The sequence below is a fragment of the Schistocerca americana genome, chromosome 3 (assembly GCF_021461395.2).
Source record: "Schistocerca americana isolate TAMUIC-IGC-003095 chromosome 3, iqSchAmer2.1, whole genome shotgun sequence".
Classification (NCBI taxonomy): domain Eukaryota; kingdom Metazoa; phylum Arthropoda; class Insecta; order Orthoptera; family Acrididae; genus Schistocerca; species Schistocerca americana.
Window position 1 is genome coordinate 993413317 of NC_060121.1, and position 21792 is coordinate 993435108.

General features: G+C 43.1%; 1 protein-coding gene across 1 annotated transcript in view; it reads right to left on the reverse strand.

Annotated features, from left to right (window-relative positions):
* LOC124606617 (dipeptidase 1-like) overlaps positions 1-21792 on the reverse strand; it is a 1437429-nt gene that overhangs the window by 560819 nt on the left and 854818 nt on the right. Inside the window, exon 8 of the mRNA XM_047138602.1 lies at positions 7474-7624. Within this exon, the coding sequence (XP_046994558.1) occupies positions 7474-7624 (151 nt within the window). The remainder of the gene's footprint in view (positions 1-7473; positions 7625-21792) is intronic.

Below are 21792 nucleotides of genomic sequence, written 5' to 3' on the forward strand. Positions count from 1 at the left end.
CAAAAGTGGTAATAGTTCGATATTCTCCTCCACCAGACCCACCATTGATTGGCTGCATGACAGGTGGCACTGTTGTGCCAATGAAACACTGGGACGCTGTCTATGTGTTTTTCATTACTTCATCGACAACAGACTACTAACAAAGTACCGTACCTGTATATCATTTATTAATCGCTACTCTTGACCTCCTAATGACATGAAGATTCGCCATAAACAACACGTCATTCGGATTCCATACTAAGGCGTGGGTATTCTTCGAATCGGTTTGGGACATTCAAGTCACCGAAGTGGCATGCACTTGAGAGAATTGCACCAGGAAATGAACCACACGAAATTCTTATTATTGTAATATCTATTCTAAACGTAACTAAGTAAATAAGCGATCATTTTGTAAGGGATCCGTGATCCCACGAACATAGATATTAGTATCCATCACCCAAGTCGATAGCAGACATGATTCCTCTGCCGAGCGCTGCAGAAGGCAGTGAGATTAGTGTCGGGTCAAAGCAGTACTGGGAGGACTGGCAAAAAAAATTGCGGTCGAGCTGAGTACGGTGTCAGTGACGGATGTGCCGAGTGAGGAGTAAACTGTAAATTCACCGGAGTGTGACAAATGAGCGCGTCCCCTTATCGTCGTGGGGTTCAGCCTCATCAATACCGATTCGCGAGTGATATAAAACCAAAAGTGACAAGTGCCGAATTAAGTGTTCACGTCAAACGCGTCGGCAAGAAATGATCACGGATTGCAGTGAGCACTGCTGTAAATGTTAACCATCATCATTGCGTGTGACGAAGTACTTAAAATCAACAACCAATAAAAGATATAACCGTAATTAAACGCGTAAGGCGAACGTAGCAACTGCTTCAGAATTTGTGTGTTAATAGAAAATATATATCAGTTTGCACATCGCAAAATTTGTGGTCTTTAATAATAGAAAGCCTTTCAATCATTAACTACTCCGTCTGATGAAATACCCCCAAAACCACAGTAGAAAAACAGATGGCCTTTCATCCATTAAGCACACGGTCATATATTCATAATATTATATTCATAATAATTGTCTGGCAGCTCCGGTAATCGCACAAAACCCAATAAAAGATATAACTGGGGTGTTTTAATTTTCTTGGAAGCCCTTCGCGGACAAAATAGTTTTCACCGTGATATTTCATCTGGGAACACCAGACGAGTGTAACCTCAATGTTTGCGTGGTAGAGTAATAATGGTGTACGCGTACGTGGAGAAAGTGTTTGCGCAGTAATCGCCGACATAGTGTGAAAGAGGCGGAATAAGGGGGAACAGCCCGCATTCGCCGGGGCAGATGGAAAACCGCCTTTTAAACCATCCACAGGCGGGCCGGCACACCGGAGCTCGACACTAACCCGCTGGGCGAATTCGTGGCGGGGACCGGCACGCCTTCCCGCTCGGGGAGCTGTGCTTCAGACAGCACGGCTAACAGGTTGGGCACAACCGTTTCCTTGCCATCCCATCGCTCATAAACATCAAGAAGTGTGCTTTATTCAACAGTTACAGGGCGTTATAAATAAAGGAAAGTTATGCTCAGGTGACAGAATTCTAAAAGGATGGCATTTAATGTTGGTTAACAATACGGTAAGTGCCTTAACAGAGGTGGAAATTATGTAGAACAAGTAGATTACAGGACAGGGTTTCATCTAAAAATTAAATTGCTAAGATAATTTTACGTGTGTTATTTTTATTTAAGAACGCTAATTATTTAAAAACAATGCTTCGTAGAAGGACGTATATTCATTTCACATTTCCCTAATATTATTTTACTGATGTTGCCCATCTTATATCTACTTTAATGAAATCCTTGAACGGTTTTGCATGCGTCACTGAATACATCAGAAACTGTCTGATATGTAGCTACTGAAAGGCGAACAGTCACAGTCACAAGTATTTCCGATTGCTGATAATCTAAGTGTAATTGCTAGCCTTCTTCATGTTATGTTACTCGTCGGTAATCAGTGTTCTGATCTGAAATTTTCTCCTCAGATGTACTGAAAAATTCATTGAAAAGACCCATCCGACATACATTACGTGATCAAATGTATCCGGACACCCCCAAAACCATACGTTTTTAATATTAGGTGCATTTGGCTGCCACCTCGTGCCATGTACTCCATATCAGCGACCTCATTAGTCATTAGACATCGTGAGAGAGGAGAATGGGGCGCTCCGAGAAACTTTCGGACTTCGAACGTGGTCAGGTGATTGGGTGTTACTTGTGTCACACGTCTGTACGCGAGATTTCCACACAACCAAACATTCCTAGGTCCACTGTTTCCGATGTGATAGTGAAGCGCAAACGTGAAGGGACATGTACAGCGCAAAAGCATACAGGCGAACCTCGTCTGTTGATTGACAGAGACCGCCGACAGTTGAAGAGGGTCGTAATGTGTAATAGGCAGACATCTATACAGACCATTACGCAGGAATTCCAAACTGCATCAGGACGCACTGCAAGTACTATGACAGCTAGGCTGGAAGTGAGAAAACTTGGATTTCATGTTGGAGCAGCTGCTCGTAAGCCACACATCACGCCGGTAAATGCCAAACAACGCCTCGCTTGGTGTAAAGAGAGTAAACATCGGACGACTGAACAGTGGAAAAACTTTTTGTGGAGTGTCGAATCACGGTACACAATGTGGCGATCAGATGGCAGGGTGTGGGTGTGGCGAATGCCCGGTGAACGTCATCTGCCAGCGTGAGTAGTGCCGACAGTAAAATCCGGAGGCGGTCGTGTTATGGTGTGGTCGTGTTTTTCATGTAGGTGGCTTGCACCCATGGAAGGGGGTTGTACACCTTGTTGTTTTGCGTGGCACTATCACAGCACTCCTTCTTGCTACCCACTGTTGAAGAGCAATTCGGGGATGGCGATTGCATCTTTCAACACGATCGAGCACCTGTTCATAATGCACGGTCTGTGGCGGAGTGGTTACACGACAATGACATCCCTGTGATGGACTGGCCTGCACAGAGTTCTGACCTGAATCCTATAGAACACCTTTGGGATGTTTTGGAACGCCGACTTCGTGCCAGGCCTCACCGACCGACATCGATACCTCTCCTCAGTGCAGCACTCCGTGAAGAATGGGCTGCCATTTCTCAAGAAACATTCCTTGCCGGCGAGAGTGGAAGCTGTCATCAAGGCTAAGGGTGGGCCGACACCATATTTAATTCCAGGATTACCGATGGAGGGCGCCGCGAACTTGTAAGTCATATTCAGCCAGGTGTCCAGATACTTTTAATCACGTAGTGATTGTGTAAAGTCTTGTACTGATACCAAGGAAAGCTGCATAACACTTACATTATATGCAATCTCCCTTGGGCAGTTTGCCTTCAGTGTGGGAAGAAGGACTTCGTGACGTTTTGCTGACGTGTAGTTTCCTGCATGATAGTTTGCTGACGGGGCACGGTGTCACCCATTTGGGAACAACGTCCTCCATAACTATTACGATACTGCAGTACCTGTGTTATTCCTAATTACGATACAATGTCTGGGACGACTGCAGCCGTTACGAAACACGTGAAATGAATTCGCAATTGCGAATATGGACAACTATCAGGTATATAAGAAAATGACAACAGTGAAAATTTGTTGACGCCGTATGGAAGGTCGGGTTTGGCAATGAGTCGTGCTCGGGTAGCCCACTGGTAAAGCGACCGCTCGCGTTAAGCGGGAAGTCCGTGTTCGAGTCCCGGTCGGGCACAAGTTTCACAGTCGTCATTCCGTAATACAGCTGATGGTTGTCCGTATTCGCAACTGCGAACACACTTCACGTCTGGCTGACTGTTGGTTGACACAACCCGAATCCTACACGAGCATCAGAAAATTCCAGACCCCTGACTGACTGAACTGTTTGAGGCCAGAAACGTCGTTGTCACCTAGTTGTGGAGTCTGGCGGAGTCGGTCCAAGCGCATGGTCGTGTGTCGGTCATGTGCCGCACAAACTTTTCCATCAAGTGAAAATTATCGTCAATTAAAGATAAAATCATAGTCAAAAGGCAATATAAACTGTCGCGAGCTTGCTGACAACCGTAATTATTAAATCGAATATGAATGCGACGACTGAGAACCGTTGTACGTTACAACATGTTGTTAGGCACCATTGGATTAAAGTGATGTGTGACATCACTCGTTATAAAGTTGTACTGATAGAGTACTGCTGCAGGAATTAAAGAGAATACTGAAGGTGACTTCCTTAAAATTTACTTGAACTGTTCATTAGTGAACTTAAATTCTTCATGAAATCACACAATTTATAGTTATTACCACAGTTTCCCAATCTCAGAGATATTTTCAACGATTTGTTTCCGATCCGCATTTGTTTTTAAGACAAATGCTAGCGTGTTTTTTTACTGCCTTGTACTCTTTCCGATCATAGCTGTCTTAGTAAACGAATGGAATAAAATGTAGTGTCTTATTATGAGTGTTTAAATAGCTTGAGTTATATTAACCTGAAGATTTGCTTTATTAATTTCTACTACTTAATTTACATCTTGTCCCCTTGTAATAATCATTTGTAGTGTTTCTTAACAAGTATTCGTTGTTAGTCGGCTTCATACGTTGTTGCAATGGATCGGCTGCCATTGTCGCAGCCTTACATGCTCAAAGCACATTCCAGAAGACGAACCTATCTTCACTCAGTTGCATGACAGCAAAATCTGATGCCGATTTATAAGCGTTATTTTATTGCAAAGTTAATTCAGACGGCGAAAACAGATTATTCATCATCCGACGGTCAGGCATCATCGTGTTAAGGACAGGCCTACGACGTAGGCTTTGCCGATTTGCGCCATCCATCTCACCATTAATCGCCTTTTCTCCTTCCTGCCTTTATATTCATTACAACAAATATTAAGAACGTACTAGACGGAATTAGCGATTATACTCAGTGTCTACGGTTCTCACTTAACAGTACTCTGACATCTCAGCGAATCAATGTGTTCACGACCTGGTACTATCAATTGCTGCAAAAGGGCGGAAAGTAGAAGATATCTATTGATACTCTTAGCTAAAAGTGACAGATCTGCACATTTACAACCAGAGAGCGCACAGTTTAGTGCAAGTGGACGCTGGGGGACGTACTTATCAAGGCAAGGGGAGTGCTTTAGCTGGAGCTGCCGTTAGGTGTCGTCTGAACTACCTCCACGAATTTCACATTTACGTACAAAGTGAGAGACCTTAATTCTTCCTTTCGTACGTCTTTCTGCTTACTTCATCCAAAACAGTTGCCTCTGAATATCAAAGTTCAGCATCTTGTTACTAACTACACACATCAAGACAACGTCTGCATCATCCCGGTTCCCAGAACTCCTGTAGACAGACGTTGGCTGTGGATACTGTATCACAGACGCAGTCCCTTTGACTGTTGACAGACATCACTAAACCCCCTAAAGATGTAAACAACCACGCAGAGCAGCGCCAAATAGATGGAGGGGCTCCGACAGCCGATCACTTACAGTCATTCCACCAGGAAGGAGGTCCACGGCTCGCGTTGTCTGTAGTTCAACCATGCGTAGACGGTCAATACCGCGGTTCGATCATGTCCGCATTGTTACTTTGTGCCAGGAAGGGGCCAACAACAAGGCAATTGTCCAGATCTCTTGGAGTGAACCAAAGCGATGTTGTTCGGACATAGAGGAGATACAGAGAGACAGGAACTGTCGATGACATTCCAAGCCCTTGCCATCCAAGGGGTACTACTGCAGTGGATGACCGCAATCAAGGGATTGTGGCTAGGAGGAACCCTGACAGCAACGCCACCATGTTGAAAAAATAAAGCTTTTCGTGCAGCCACAGGACGTCGTGTTACGACTCACTGCGCGCAATAGGCTGCATGACGCGCAACTTGACTCCCGATGTCTCTGGCGAGGTCTGTCTTTTCAACCACGACACCATGTAGCGCGGTACAGATGAGCCCAGCAACATGCCGAATGGACCGCTCAGGATTGCCATCACGTTCTCTTCACCAATGGGTCTCGCATATGCCTTCAGCCAGACAATCGTCGGAGACGTGTTTGGACGCAACCCGGTAAGGCTGATCGCCTTAGACACACCGTTCAACGAGTGCTGCAAGGTGGAGGTTCCCTGCTGTTTTGGGGTGGCATTATGTGGGCCGACGTACACCGCTGGTGGCCATGGATGGCACCGTAACGGCTGTACTATACATGAATGCCATCTTCCGACCGACAGTGTAAACATAAAGGCAGCATATTGGCGAGACATTCATCTTCATGGACGACAGCTCGCACCCCCAACGTGCACATCTTGTGAGTGACTTCCTCCAGGATAACGACATCGCTCGACTAGCGTGCCCAGCATGTTCTCCAGACATGATCCCTACCGAATATGCCTGGGATAGATTGAAAAGGGCTGCTTATCGACTATATGACCCACCAACCAGTCTGAGGGATCTACGCCGAATCGCCGTTGAGCAGTTGGACAATTTGGACTAACAATGCCTTGAGGGGCCTGTGGATAGCATGCCATGACGAATAGAGGCAAGCAACAATGCAAGAGGACGTGCTACTGGGTACTGGAGGTACCCTTGTGTACAGCTACCTGGACCATCACCTCTGAAGGTCTCTTTATATGGTGGTACAACATGCAATGTGTGGTTTTCATGAGCAATAAATAGGTCAGAAACGATGTTTATGTTGATCTCTATTCCAACTTTCTTCACAGGTTCAGGAAATCTCGCAACCGAGATGATGCAAAACTTTTTTTGATGTTTGTATATAGGGTGTTAGGGGTGTAAGTGCAGATATTCTGATCACTGGTACCCTCATATGCACCCACTTCAGTGTGTTACTTGTTTTTTCTTTGCATCAAACAGTTTTCCGGGAAACTTGTCATATTATTTACTACCTAATATTTTCTGCACTTTCGTAAATGCACAGCTAAGTCGACTACGCCTGTCAGTACAGACTTCCCGTTTCGCATTCATGTTTGTACGCTTCAACACCTCATCTGATGCCCTGGGGAATGTAAGTATCAGGGGCTTGGTCTTGTCACATGTACTTTGAGGTACTAACCAACTTAAAAACATAGTGCTCCTAATCGCTATAATCATTGGTTTGCAAATGAAATAACGTCTGCTGTCATGTTTTTCAGTACACTGTTCTCAGTCACCAATAAAAAATATGTGCGTTTATTCCCCCAAAACTTTGTGTATTGTAATATCCTATGTGCCGATTACTAATCCAAACATAATAACACAGCATTCATGAGATACGTTCGTCATCTCTTGTTCTTTCCCGTTTCCTCTAGTATTAACGCATGTGCATAGATATAAGTGAATGAGAGTGAACACAGGCGAAATGCCTGCGAATATGCGTTCGCTTTCATTTGCTCCTCTGTCATGGCGGCTGGCAGCAGCGAGTAACAGACAGCAGGTAGAGCAGGCAGCAGACAGCAGGTAGAGCCGGCAGCATCGGCGGCGACTCACCAAGGCGTGTTGCAGGCGTGCGTCAGCGTGAGGTAGCGCGCGCCCAGCTGGTAGAACATGCGCAGCACCGCCAGCGAGCTGCCCAGCGCGTGGCCGCCCTCCACGCCGATCAGGCTGGCCACCTTGCCGGCGCGGTGCGCTTCCTCGATACCTGCGCAGCACCAGACACCGGGTGAGCTCACGTATCCAAAGTACCAGCTGTAAGGTCCCTGTTGCTGCATATCGACATATACCTGAAGTAATACATGATGAACAGTACGAAGCTGAATCCATAACGTAAAAGTTGTAATTAAATTTTCTTAATGACTAGCTCAGTAACCAGCGTTGGCAGGGATTGTATTCATTCCAGTTTTCTGTTAGTTTATTTTCTCCTCCCCCCTTCATTCTATCTCCTTCTCCTCCCTCACTCTTTGTCCATTTACTTCTCCTCTATCTCTCTCTGTCCCATCTCCTCCTCCCCCTACCTCTGCCTATCTCATCCTCATCTCTCTCTTTACATATGCCCTCCTCTTCCTCTCTTTTTCCCTCTCCTCCTCCAATTCCTCCTCCTCTGCCTCCTCTCTCTCTTCATCTCCTCTTTTCTCTCTCTGTTCGCCTCTCCCTCCTCCTCTCTGTCTATCCACCTCCTCCTCCTCCTTCTCCCTCTCTCTGTCCAGCTTCTCCTCCACCCTACCTGTATCCATCCTTTTCTATCACTTCAGTCTCTCCATCCCCTCCTCCCATACCTTTCTTTGTCCATCATTCCCACCCCAATGGGAGGCTTGTGGATCTTACCCCCACAGTACTTCTTTCCAGATAGTATATAATTTCTGTACCAAGTCATGTTGAAGTCGATCACGGATTTAGGAGACGCATTTTACCCACGTCACCACCTGTGCACACACATGTCAGATATATTTAACATATTTCACATATATTTGTACACAAATTTAAATAGTATCTGTAGCTAATGTCATCTTGCAGCTAAGTTTTCATGCAGCTAAATGTTTATGAAGTCTTGTCTCTTGAACTATGTATCTTACAATGATATAATTTTGCAGGTACACTCAGCACCATAAGTGGATACTGTCTACTAAATGTGTCGGGAACAGAATTAGTAGAAAAGAAGTAGGAATGCGGCAGTCTTGCTGCATGAACAGCGAAAGTGTAGTAAGCTATAAACTTTTCTTCTTTCATCAATCTGTGCGGGGTGGCAGTGAGAAAACTTCGTAAAGTTTGGAAATTATGTGTAAAGTTTGTTGCAGGTGACTTAAATGCTCACATTCTCGAGTAAGATGCGTCTCCTGCGTAGGATTCGGTTACTTTATCAGTGTTCTAACTTCATCCGTTACTTCACCACATAGCTTATGGGGATTGTTATAATGTTGTTATCAGATATGCATTTAATGGTGTTTATGGATTTCTGATTCATGCCGAGCTGACGGTAATTACGTGTTTTTATTTTATGAGGTACTGTTGTGGGGCGCAAGCAGCTTGAGACCTCTGGCATATTTAGACCTGTACCAACACATTCTTTCATCGCCTTGGGTTTCTCCGTCACTTGCAATGTTTCGAATCACATTGTTAAATCATAATTAGTTTATTATATGATGTCATTTATTAACTTCTTTTTCGCTCACAATTATTGCCCCCCTTTTGTGTATAGGTATGTTACTTAATTAGAGGCCCTATACTTTGATGTTTTGTTGGTCTTTGCATACTTACTTATCTTTTACCTTCGTCCATCCCCGCATTACATATCGCGATACAACTTGCTATGTGTCAGTTCCCATTTGGATGGGTTCGTCATTTTGTAGGTATGTCGCTAGTGTGATACCTGTACCTTATGCTACAAGGGAAGTTGTGTGACGTTGTCAGCTGAGATTTTGGAGGACTCCCCTTAGTTAATATGGATTTGAAGTCCTTCTTTGTACCACTCTTGTATTGCCGACCTGTTATGTAATGTAAGCGACAGAAAGTCATATCATTCTATTTTGATCTCGTATATAACGTATTTTTCGAGTATCCTTCCATGTTCTTCACATTCAGTTTTTCACGTAATATGTTGTCTGCCGCTGGGTTTTGCTTCAGGTTGCATTTTTGATGGTGTGACAATTAATTATGATATATCACGAGTAGTGATAATACTTAGGCTGTAGATATGCACACCACTGTGTACTTCATAGATTATAATGCGACAATTTACTTTGAATGAGGATAGGTCCTCATATGAACTAGGGGTTCTCTCATCTATAAGAATTATGTTTTTTTATATTAAAAAATTGAGAACCTTCGTTCGGTTGCGCTTCTGAATGTATATTGTCTACTTTTGGTCATTCCAATGTTTGGCATGTTCTCTTAAAACTCTGTGATGCTAAAATAGTTTCAAAGATAACCAGTATGTATACATATTCTGTTTTGTTTTGTTGTACACAAGTATTTGTCTTAACGCTGCTACTTGCATTTTGTAGTTTCTAAGTACTTTATTACTACCCGTCGTTTTCTATAAAGCTTACTATGGTACACTTTGATGTACACTACATGTATACTTTTATTATGAAGGAGCTTGAAGATGACATACTGATTTGCCGAAACTGGCAGCGGAAATATAGTAAAATAACTTTCTAATTTGCACGGATCTTTGGTGAATTTCTTTCATCAATATTTGACCAGCCGCTGTCCGACATCCGACGTCCACAATGGATCAACATGGACAGAGAGAAATGTCTGACGCAAAGGACTGTGGTCAGGTCTTATGGGACCAAACTGCTGAGGTCATCGGCCCCTAGGCATACTCACTACTTAATCTGACTTAAACTAACTTACTTACGCTAAGGACGACACACACACACACTCCCATGCCTGAGGGAGGTTTCCAGCCGCCGACGGGGGGAGCCGAGCGGTCCGTGACAAGGCGCCTCAGACCGCACGGCTATCTGACGCAAACATTGTTGTGAATTGCTTTGATTTCTCGTTGAATGTTCAGCTTCAGAGCATCAATACTTTGAGGGATTGAATGCGTAAGCTCTCTCCTTTAAGTAGCCTCAAAGGAAAAAGTGGCAAGTAGATAATTCTAGGGAACGTGGAGGTCGCCGTCAACTCTTGACGACCAGTTTATTTGCGAAAACTGCGTGAACACGATTCAGTGAAACGTTTGACGTGTGACACGTTGCTCCATCTTGTTGGAAGTCACTGCTTTCCTTTTCGTAATCAGTTAGTTGGATGTAGAATTCTCTGAAAATTGTACGCTAATTTCGTGTATTGACAGCCTAGTCAAAGAACGTTGATTATAACGTACCCCAGTTTGTCTCAGCGGGAAGTGAACGTTCGACTATCTCGTGAGGATTGGGCGGTAATCAACACCTGGCGTTCTGTTAATTAACATGGCTATATATGTGAGGCCGTACCTCGTCTGACACCAAATATGATATCGCGTCTGTCTGGCTAACATTGTTTTCGGGAAATCAGTTGCTATAATCATATAGTCTCGGTTTGTTTGCCACCTTACAGTTACACAGTTGTAACGCTTTATGGTTTCAGTTGTAATTCATGAAAAACTTTACGACAAAATGTGTATTTAACACCAGATAAATTCGATCAGTTGCATACTCATTTACTATCAGTAATTCTCCTTTCAATATAGGCACAGCGCAGGGTTCCTAACTCAAGGGCGCCTATTTCGTTTTGCATTTAAAACCGAACCTGTTGTACACAAATTTTTCTCCAACAGGGTGATAATTATTGAAATGTACGAAAGAAACGTAAAATAGTTACTAACTGCGGCGTACACACACTTTATTCGACATGTAAACGTCGCTACAGGTATTGGAATTTAGGTTATGACATGTTCGGTATGCCTACCATCACTTGTGATGGTGTGGTGCAGACGAATAGCGAAATTCTGTATGACCCGCTGAAGTGTCGGAACACGGTTCTGTCGATGACCTCCTGAATGGCTGTTTTCAGCTCGGCAATGGTTTTGGGGTTATTGCTGTACACCTGGTCTTTAATATATTCCCACAATAGTAGTCGCATAAGTTCAGATCCGGAGAATATGGTGGGCAACTGAGGCCCATGCCAGTGGCCTCTTTGTGCCCCAAAGCCAGAATGTGGTCTTCAGATTGCTCCTCGAGGACAACAGTCACTCTCCTCCTTCGATCGGTTCGAGCCCCGTCTTGCAAGAACGGCATCTTGTCGAAATGAGGGCCCTTTGGATAACAGGGATGAAATCATCTTCGAAATCCTTCACGTACCGTTGCGCAGTCACGGCGCCACCAAGTCCTATGGCACTGTATATTCTGCGACTGGACACTGCACGCCACACAGTCACTCGTTGAGGGTCAAGACACATCTCGATCGCGAAATACGGATTCTCAGTCGTCCAAATGAGCCAGTTTTGTTTACTGATGAACCCTTCCAAGTGGACTAAACCAAACCATACGCATACTAATTCCCACCATGCTCCTTGGCCAACTGTGAAGTTTAAACGTCCTAAATGGCTCAAATGGCTCTGAGCACTATGGGACTCCACTGCTGTGGACATCAGTCCTCTAGAACTTAGAACTACTTAAACCTAACTAACCTAAGGACAGCACACACATCAATGCCCGAGGCAGGATTCGAACCCGCGACCGTAGCAGTCGCACGGTTCCGGACTGCGCGCCTAGAACAAACGTCCTAACTCCAACCATTCAGAAGTTATGACGATCTTGTTTCATATAGATCATTATTTGTCACCCTGTATCTCGTGTATGATACTGTTAACACGGCTCTTGGCATTCGGAAATTTTGCTACGAACACTTCGCGTGTGCCTTCAAACGAGTGAAAACGAATATAGGTCTCAAATACAGCTTTCCCCTCCTGGACTGAACGAAGAATTTCACACAACAACTACGTTCACGGTAATGCACTGCAATGAAACGTATTCAGCACTGACACGCAACCATATCACAATGGAAAAACTATCGGTAGTAACGTTTACATATACACTAGTTTTGGGAGAGTCTTTCATAAATGGCGTAGGCCAGTTTTTTCATTATAGATTCACTTTTATGTTGCTGAGATGCAACAACGCGCACTTAAGAGTCTTTGTGCTCGACAATATGTTTTACGGTTGCCTGTTTCAGAATGCGTGCTAGTGTGGTGGTTGTTGAAATGGAGTCTACAAGTATGGACTGGTAGTCAGGACATGAGACATCAATGAAGTTTGAACTTTTGTTCGAATATCTTGGCATAACTTTCTTACTGAAACTCAATAATAACTTTCGACAAACAGTATAATAAATTAACAGTGCACCTCAATCCACTGAACTTAATCATCTCCAGCCGACAAATAATTAGATAATGCTGATGATTAAACAATTCCGCCGGCCGCGGTGGTCTAGCGGTTCTAGGCGCTCAGTCCGGAACTGCGCGACTGCTACGGTCGCAGATTCGAATGCTGCCTCGGGCATGGATGTGTGTAATGTCCTTAGGTTGGTTAGGTTTAAGTAGTTCTAAGTTCTAGGGGACTGATGACCACAGATGTTAAGTCCCATAGTGCTCAGAGCCATTAAACAATTCCAGAATGAAACTGTCTGGCTGAAATGAAACTTTCTGGCAGATCAGAACTGTGAGCTGGACCGAGACTCGGACTAGGGACCATCGCCTTTCGCGGGCAGCTACCCAAGCACGACTCACGACCCGTCATCACAGCTCCAATTCCGTCAGTACCTGCTTCCAAATTTCACAGACGCTCCCCTGTGAACCTTTCAGAACTAACACTCCTAAAAGAAAGGAGTTCGAGTCTCGATTAAACAATTTACTTTGGTCAAGGAGAGGTGTAATTCTTAACTAAATGAGTACGGATGACAAATGGTTCAAACGGCTCTGAGCACTGCGGGACTTAACATCGGAGGTCAACAGTTCCCTAGAATTCAGAACTACGTAAACCTAACTAACCTAAGGACATCACACCCATCCATGCCAGAGGCAGGACTCGAACCTGCGACCGTAGCAGTCGGGCAGTTATGGACTGAAGTGCCTAGAACCGCTCGGTCACAGCGGCTGGCAGTACGGATAACAGCTCAGTCCGGTGATAACGACACCACGCCTTTTGGATAGTTTCAGCTTCGGAAGGAATGACTGAAACCTTGCGGGACATATTTGTTGCATCTCTTCCAGTATGGGTGCGGCGGAAAAGTCCCATTGGCGACCAGCTCATTAGTTATGGAGCAAAACAACCGTTTTGTAGAGCAAAGGGGAGAAAGATCACCGGAACAGTCTTCGCACTAGTCTTAACCGATGTCAAGCAATCACAAAAGCCTAGAAGAAGATGCCGCGTTGGGCTGTTAAGCCCCGTTGGTCCTGAACGCTGGTCTAGTACCTTAATCAGTTCAACAGTCCATGTAGCAGCGGGGAGCCACGGCTGACGACTTTTTAAAGAGGTACTACCTGCTCTGTAACAGGTAATGAACACCTAAAATCTCAACTTTTTTTTATGAAGTGGGCAGATGTCAGGGTGTGTTACACGAATGGAGTCTAAACATTCAAGTTAGAAAAAATTATCATTTTTATAGCCCTTGTATTCTCTGTGCACTCTGTGGTAATTTCGTCCATGTAGCGTAACTCGATAAACAATTACAGAAAACTGCAAGCAGTCACTTTTTGAACTATTCGTTTATTCCATTATCTAGTTGTCAAACAATTTCAGATTCATCCACAAAAGGTGCACATGGTAGTTACGTGTTTGTTTCCACTGCGTGATGTCGGGCACTTGCTCTGTGACAAGGAGACAGATAAAAATACTTCATTAAATCGTCATGAGTGATCGTTATACGGCAAGCTGTATCTGAAACTTGATTTTGTCATTTATTGCGACAGTATGGGCCACTCTGTGATTGGTGTTCACCTGACAGCTTTCATTTTAATTGCAAATTGCTACAAATTACTCGCTTTTCACTATGAATATAAACAGACTGTCTATTGTCGCGAAAAATGTAACATCCAGAATGTGCTTTATTCTGGTTCATGTTATAGATTTTCACTTTTCAGTCAAAGACATTACATAGTTCAATAAGAAACAATTATTTTGTTCTTTGTTCATAGTAGTACAATTGACATGTGAGCAAATACTTTGATATAAACTGGCGGTACCACGAATGCCAAAAAATGCTGATAAATTAGTCACAGGGAACTGCAGCTATATATACATACTATCAAACAATGGGAAATCCATGATGGAATAACTGCTACGTGAAAAGCATAGACTGCCATTCGTCATTGAAAGGAGGTGTTGATTCGCAGACAGACACAATGAAAAGATTACTACCAACATTTAAACTTTCGGGCAAAACCGTTCCTCAGGGGTAGAACTCCCACATCTAAGAACAACTTTCATGTATTTGACTACTGTCTCCAGCCGCTAAGGCCTCATTCCGACTGCGTTTCATCTGAGCAGTATTCTGCTGGCGTATGTGGTGGAGGAGAAATCGGGTGGGAGAGGGGGACGGATAGGTGAAAGGATAGGGCTGCTAGTTGGAGAGACAGGGAGGTGGCAGTGCTATGGGGGAGGGCGGGAAGGTCAAAGGGAGGAAAGAGAAGGACAGAAAAGGAAACGAATATTAGGTGCATTGACCGGATAGAAGGGATGTGTTGTGTTTTTGTGGGAGCAGGGGAAGGGATAGGCAGATGGAGGACAAGGACTAACGAAGGTTGAGGCCAAAGCAGTTATGGGAAGAAAGAGTGTGTTGTCTATATACCTATCCCCTTCCCTGCTCCCAATATAGTACTTGCAAGCCTTCTAGCCCTCCAATGCATCTACAGGTGTTTTTCTCCTCTCTTCTCTACTCTTCTCCCTTATGGTTTCCCCATCCATCCACTCCTCCTCCATAAGAAACCGCTGATGTGGATCTAATGGCTCTATCTGAGCCCCACCACGTCCTTGCAAGCTCTCTTAAGTAGCAATGGCATCCTTCCCACCTCTGCGCTGCCATCTGTCACCTTCCTCGCCACATCCTTACATCTTACCCACACACCTAACACATAAGATTGCTACTCACGTCAGATGCAGTCGCAGTCGTAACCCAGTGGCTGGTGATAGTAGCCACATCTGTGAGTTATTGCTGGGTGAATGTGTGAGAGTTATACATCTGAGGAGTCTTTCTCCAAAAGCTTACATATTTCTGTATTTTTTTCCTTGTGCCTGTCTGTTGTTCAACTGCTCTGTGTTGTCAATAGCACCCTATTCCTTCCGTATTGTAGTAGATGGAGGATATCTCAGGAGGAATGGTCAGTATTCAGGCGTATGACATGAACGGTATGTCAAAAGCAAAAAGCCTAGTAAACATGGGGTCTAAAATACATACCTTAAGAGCTACTAGCACTTGTTTATTTCGGTATGTGATATCCATCTCTTATACTGAACAAGAGGTCGTAGCTCTTAATGCATGCGTTTTAGAGCCCATGTATAATACCCTTCTTGCTTCGAATAATCGTCGTCACATATTCCAGAATACTGACTGTTCCTCCCGGGACACCTATATATAAATCATCTAGTGGACAATGTCGGAGGCTCCATGAGGCAGCTCGCAGACGATGGAGCTGTTTACAACACATTAGGATCTCAGAAGATTGTAGTCAGTTGCAGGAAATCCTGCAGAGAATTAATCATTGGTGTAGGGACTGTCAATTGTGTCTGAACAAAAATGAATGTAATGTAGTATGAATACATTTGTGAATAAATCCCCTACTATACGATTACGCTATTGACTGCAAATAGACAGTAACAATAATTACCAGAAAGTACCTAGGAGAACTATACACTGAGGTCTTTAGCGGAATGACTACAAAAAATAAACTGTAGGAAGAACAGATGCCAAACTGAGAATCCCTGGTAGAATCTTGTTGTTGATGACGATGTCTTCAGTCCAAAGGCGGGTTTGATGGAGCTATCAGTTCTGCTGTGTCCTACGCAAGCCTCTTTATCTGCGAATAACTATCGACACCCGCATCCATTTGAACCTGCTTGCTGAATTCATCTCTTGATCTCCCTACAGCACTACACTGACGATGAAAGAATCTCAAACAGATGTAATACAGACACATAAGAAGTGACTGAAAAAACACTTGCGACACAAATTCTTGAGTATTGCTTATCAGTACGGGGCCCTTACGAGACTAGACTAAAAAAAAAAACCAGACATAAGAGAGATGTTTTGCACTACGAAGGTTTTTACTACTGAAATTTCCAGAGGGCATGTTCCAGGAAGAGTCGGTCAGCACACTGTACCTTCCTAAATACGTATCAGAAATGACAACAACGATAAAGTCAGAGATATTAAAGCTCAGACGGAGGTTTAGAGACGCGAATGGAACTGGTAAGGAGAAAAAACAGTGGTCCCGTCACGTACCGTAAGGTTGGTTGCGAAGTATGGATTGAGATGTAGGAATAATTTCCTTATAATGAGCTACCGATGTAAAATAAACCTCTTTGTAGTGAGCTACTGAAGGAAACACGCTGACTGTTATGAAACTTATCACACATCTATTGTAACCTGGGAATGTGAGATACGGAAAACCGAGACACGTGATGTTGATTCTAGCTCCATTTCTCCCAGTACCGTATTAAACGTTATTTTTTCCGCCAGTCAGCAGTAAGACAAAGGCAGCGCGTGGGTGGTACGGTTAGCTGGTTAGCTGGCGCACGCGATGTGTCAGCACGGTCCTCGGCTTCCCCCCACCCCCGGGCAGCCCCCACCGCGCCCCGGGTCGCTGACTCCACCACTGGTGCTCCCACTGTGCACGCCTCGAGTCCCACAGCTATCGATTCACAGACGGATTACACGGCGCGGCTCTCTCGATATTATGCGCGGCAGCCAGCTGTGTCGCGGGAGGGCCGACTTGTTAGGCGCGGAGCGCCGCCCTCAGTCGTTACGCCGCCTGCGCCATCGCTACTCGCACGACAAAGGCAGGCAGACCCCTTTGGGCCTTTGCACAATGCAGGGCGTTGTACGTGGCACAGAGTCTTCTTCACGCTACCAGCACATTCGGATATACATCTTCCTTCAGTGGCAGTACAGATTAACTCTGAGAATCCAAGTCCTCAGCTTATTCTTTTTTGTGCCTATACAGTTTTCAACAGCTTTGTGAGAATATTTCTTATGGTCTCTAAAATGCAGGTATATTGTAAGTGCTCAACTCTTATAACAAAAATAAAGGCTTTTAACGTAACAACTCAAATAAAACTTATAAAAATGTTTCGATTTAGCTATAACCAAAAAAAGTCCCTACGTGAGATAACGATTTGATAAACCATATTAAATCTCTTTAATTAACTGTTAAAAGACAATGAGGTACTAAGTATTTGTTACAGAAAATAAGAGCATAATAATTAATGTCAAACTTCTAATTACTGTAATATTCAGAGGTTATTTGGAAATCTATTAAACTTTTGAGGAAGCTAATAAGGAACATGGGAATCCACTCTGGGTTTTCAGCTTGTACTCTGTGGACAACCTTGGCACAGAATGCTGCGGAAATGTCGAAAAGGTGACAGTCGCAAGCACGATGCTGGTGTGCTGATGTAGCTGATTAAAATTCAGCAGGTGATAGAATTGTGCAAATTCGAGTGAAAGACGGTCTAACAGCAGCATTCGTGCTGCAAAGTCGTCTCCGGAAATTGTGGAGTTTGGAAACAAGATTGTAAAATATTACCCTATAGTAAAATTTTGAGTACGTTACATCAAGAAAAATGGCTACCCAAAGCAACTAGTTAGTAATAAATTAATTTCATCCCAAAGGAGATGTGAAGAGTCTAACCAGTTATCATTCTGCAATCTTCAACAACAGCAACACATAAGCTACTACAAACAAAGCAAGAAATTTATTAAACCTAAGTGGGTGGGACTTTACTGAATTTTGCATTCAAAACTTCATACTCCATTATGGAACAGAGTTGTTAAATAAAATTCTTTTTTCAAATTAATTACCCTAAATTCATAAACAGTATCGTATTTTTAAGTAAATTTGCGTCAAAATAAACGGTCTTTTGATAGTGTCAATTTCCCAGAATCATGGCATTGGATGATTGTCGTAATTTCAACTAATGTTCATTTTGCTGGAAAAGACAACTAAAAATCTATTCGCATTTGTCTGATGTTGAATGGTCGCATTGCTAATCGACTTGCTGATATTGATGTTGAAATCAATTTCACTAATTTTGCTATTATTTGTCTTGCATTAATTCTAAGGACAGTGTCCATTAAGCTATTATATGGCATTGCTGCTTTCATCCGTCTAGATTCTAAGTAGAACATTCAAGATAATTACAATAAAATAACTACATTTAGGTAACAGTAAAACTAATTCTGAAATAACAAAGTTAAATTGTTCCTTCAGAGGTGGCGACTTCAAATCTTTACAGAAATGGTATCTTTTACAGAGGGACTGTCGTTAGGTAATGTTATATCAGTTTACTAACCATTCACTACTGTGGTGATGATGAAACTACAAGATGGACAGCAAAGTAATCATTCAGTGAAATATATTATATTTTGTGCCGAAATTATTGCTCATCGTGCCCCGTTTCCTTCATCGAGCTTTGGAGCCAGGTCCATAGTGAAACTATCTGCCTAAAGATTACCAATATAACCTGTTGGATTATAAATGGTAAACAAATTATTTACATATCTTTACAGTCACCAGTGTATTAACAGTTCTGAACGGCAGATTAGATACCAACGTACAACTGAGCGACTAAAGGCGCCAGTTTTGTGGGAACAGATCGGGTGTCCAGTTCGACGGTTTTTTGTGACCAAGCAAGGCGGCGGCCATGTCGGGTGACGTGCTGCCGTCCAGCAGGCCAGTACGGAGGTCTGTTTCTACGTCGCGCCACAGCCGCTGAAATATCATCTTTCCAGTAACTAAATAGCGTATTCTGCACCATATTTAATAATCCGAAAGTAAAAGACACTTAATATACTAGCTAACAATCGTTAATTTTGTAGTCGAAAGAGATACTGTGCCTACTACGAAAATATTACAAAAAATTCTGTCACACAAGCTTAACGTACTTCAGAAATTTAGACGAATCGGTCAGAAGTTGAATCAGCGGGTTCAGTGACAGCCAGAAAACATTTCAAGTTTATCGTGATTTTTACTTTATTTTCTAGATTCTTAGGTACCCTAAGATCGTAGTTTCATTATGTCGTCTATAAACAAAATGAAGTTATTGTGAAGTTGGTTGATAAATTAAGAAACCATTTTATCTGTAACGCAAATTTGCTGGTCGGAAATGCTCTGCGACTTAGTTTTGCGGTGGTTTACACTACTTTATGTGACACTTATTCTCATCTCAGTGCCCATCTGTTGAAGGGACACGCACAGAAATACAGAATATTCTGTTGCCGAATCATATTCACAAACTTCGAAACAAACAGTTCCACAGAGTTTGGTTTGTTGCTCTGTGTGTGGTTACTGTTGATGTTCATTTATTTTCACGCTCCTTCTGACGCCTCATTTAAACTTTGCTCACATCCCCCGTCTCTCTCTCTCTCTCTCTCTCTCTCTCTCTCTCTCTCTCTCTCTCTCTCTCTCTCTCTGTGTGTGTGTGTGTGTGTGTGTGTGTGTGTGTGTGTGTGTGGTGTTTCTGCAACAGATGAGCATTCAGATGAGAACAGGTCAGGTCATAAAAACAGCTATAAGTAAGGGGAAGCACAGTGATAAAATATTTTCACTCTACATAACTAAAGATATTGATAAAACTATTCGTTAAATCGTCAAACAGCCGCACATTAATTTCATTTCGTCGACTGACAGAAAACTACAGAACAACGAACAATCGTTTTGCAGTATCTACCAATCTAGAGAACAGGATCAAAATCATTATAAATAATTAACGTTTTTACTGTTAATTGCTTCTACTATAATTACAATTAAAAACTCGTTTGCGTTTCAAAGACTATCATAAAAATTTCCATTAATGATGACAGAAACCTGCTGAAAAATGTTAGTGCAGAAAAAAATTGTTTACTTGATATGAGGACAAGAATTCGCATAATTTAATCTCAAAACTTTCCTCATTGATGGACTACATTTCTTGATGATTTTTCCAAGGACTCTCACAAGGGGAGGCCGCCAATTGTACCGCCTCCATTTTTCCGTTTGTTTAACAGGGTGTACCAAAGCTGTCCCGTCCGCACTGATTTTCGACGATGTTATAAGTTGCGTTAGGGACCGCATATACCTTCTTTCGAAGTTAGCAGGCAACTACGCTGTTATGGGGCGGCTCGTTTCGGCCCATTCAACATCTGTCCTTCAAGTGTAACGAGCGAGTAACGGAGTTTATATTTCATACCTGCCACAGCAAGTTTGTGTTCGTGGGGTCTCTATTCTAATTCGAACGTTTGACTTATGCTATACGTATTCGTTTCTACGTCTTCCGTTAACTATACGTGGTTAACATTATAAAGACAATTAATAACATTTGTGAAATACAACTTTGTTTGCGGAAAACATAATGATGTTCGAAGTCGCTAGTTTTTCCACGACAAACGACTTTCAACAACTTATTATATGCATACTTGTTGCAGCTGATTGCCGGGAATTATATATGAATTACAAAAAACAAATACTAAAAAAAAAGTTGCATGGAGCGAGATTCGAACCGGCGACCTTCGGATTACGAACCCGAGCGCTTACCGCTGCACCACCACGCTGTAGAAAATTACTCATCGTAGAGAGTATTTCACCGCAACGGTTTCTTTTAACTGTGGATTTTCTCGACAACGGCTGAGAAGTGCATCTTGGTGCTTTGCCACATTGCACCTCTGGCCATGAGCTTTTATTATGCGCAGTATGAATCGAATCTGAATTTCACAATTGGCGGCCTCCCCTTGTCAGTCTGGCATCTGCATTACTCGAGATTAATTTCATACAGTCGTTCCACTTCAAACTGTTCCAAATGCATACTCCTAGATACTTGATTGACGTAACTGCCTCCAGTAATTGTTCTGCCATTCTGTGATCATACTGTAAAAGGTCTTCCTGTCTATATATTCGAAGTAAGTTGCATTTGGTTATGTTGTAGGTGAATTACCATTCCCTCCACCAAACGCCGATCCTCTTTAGGTTTCCCTGCGTTTCGCTACAGTTTTCTAGCGTCGCGACTTCTTTGTATACAACACATCAGACGAGAAATGCCTCATGGAACTTCCGACTTTATCTACTTGGTAACTTACATATATTGTGAACAGAACATTGAGCAAAGGAACAGAACTATTTCTAGGTTACGACTCTAAACGTGCTCTTGAAACTCATAAATGCGTATAGTAGGCATGAGAGGCAGGAGAAGTCTGCCTGTG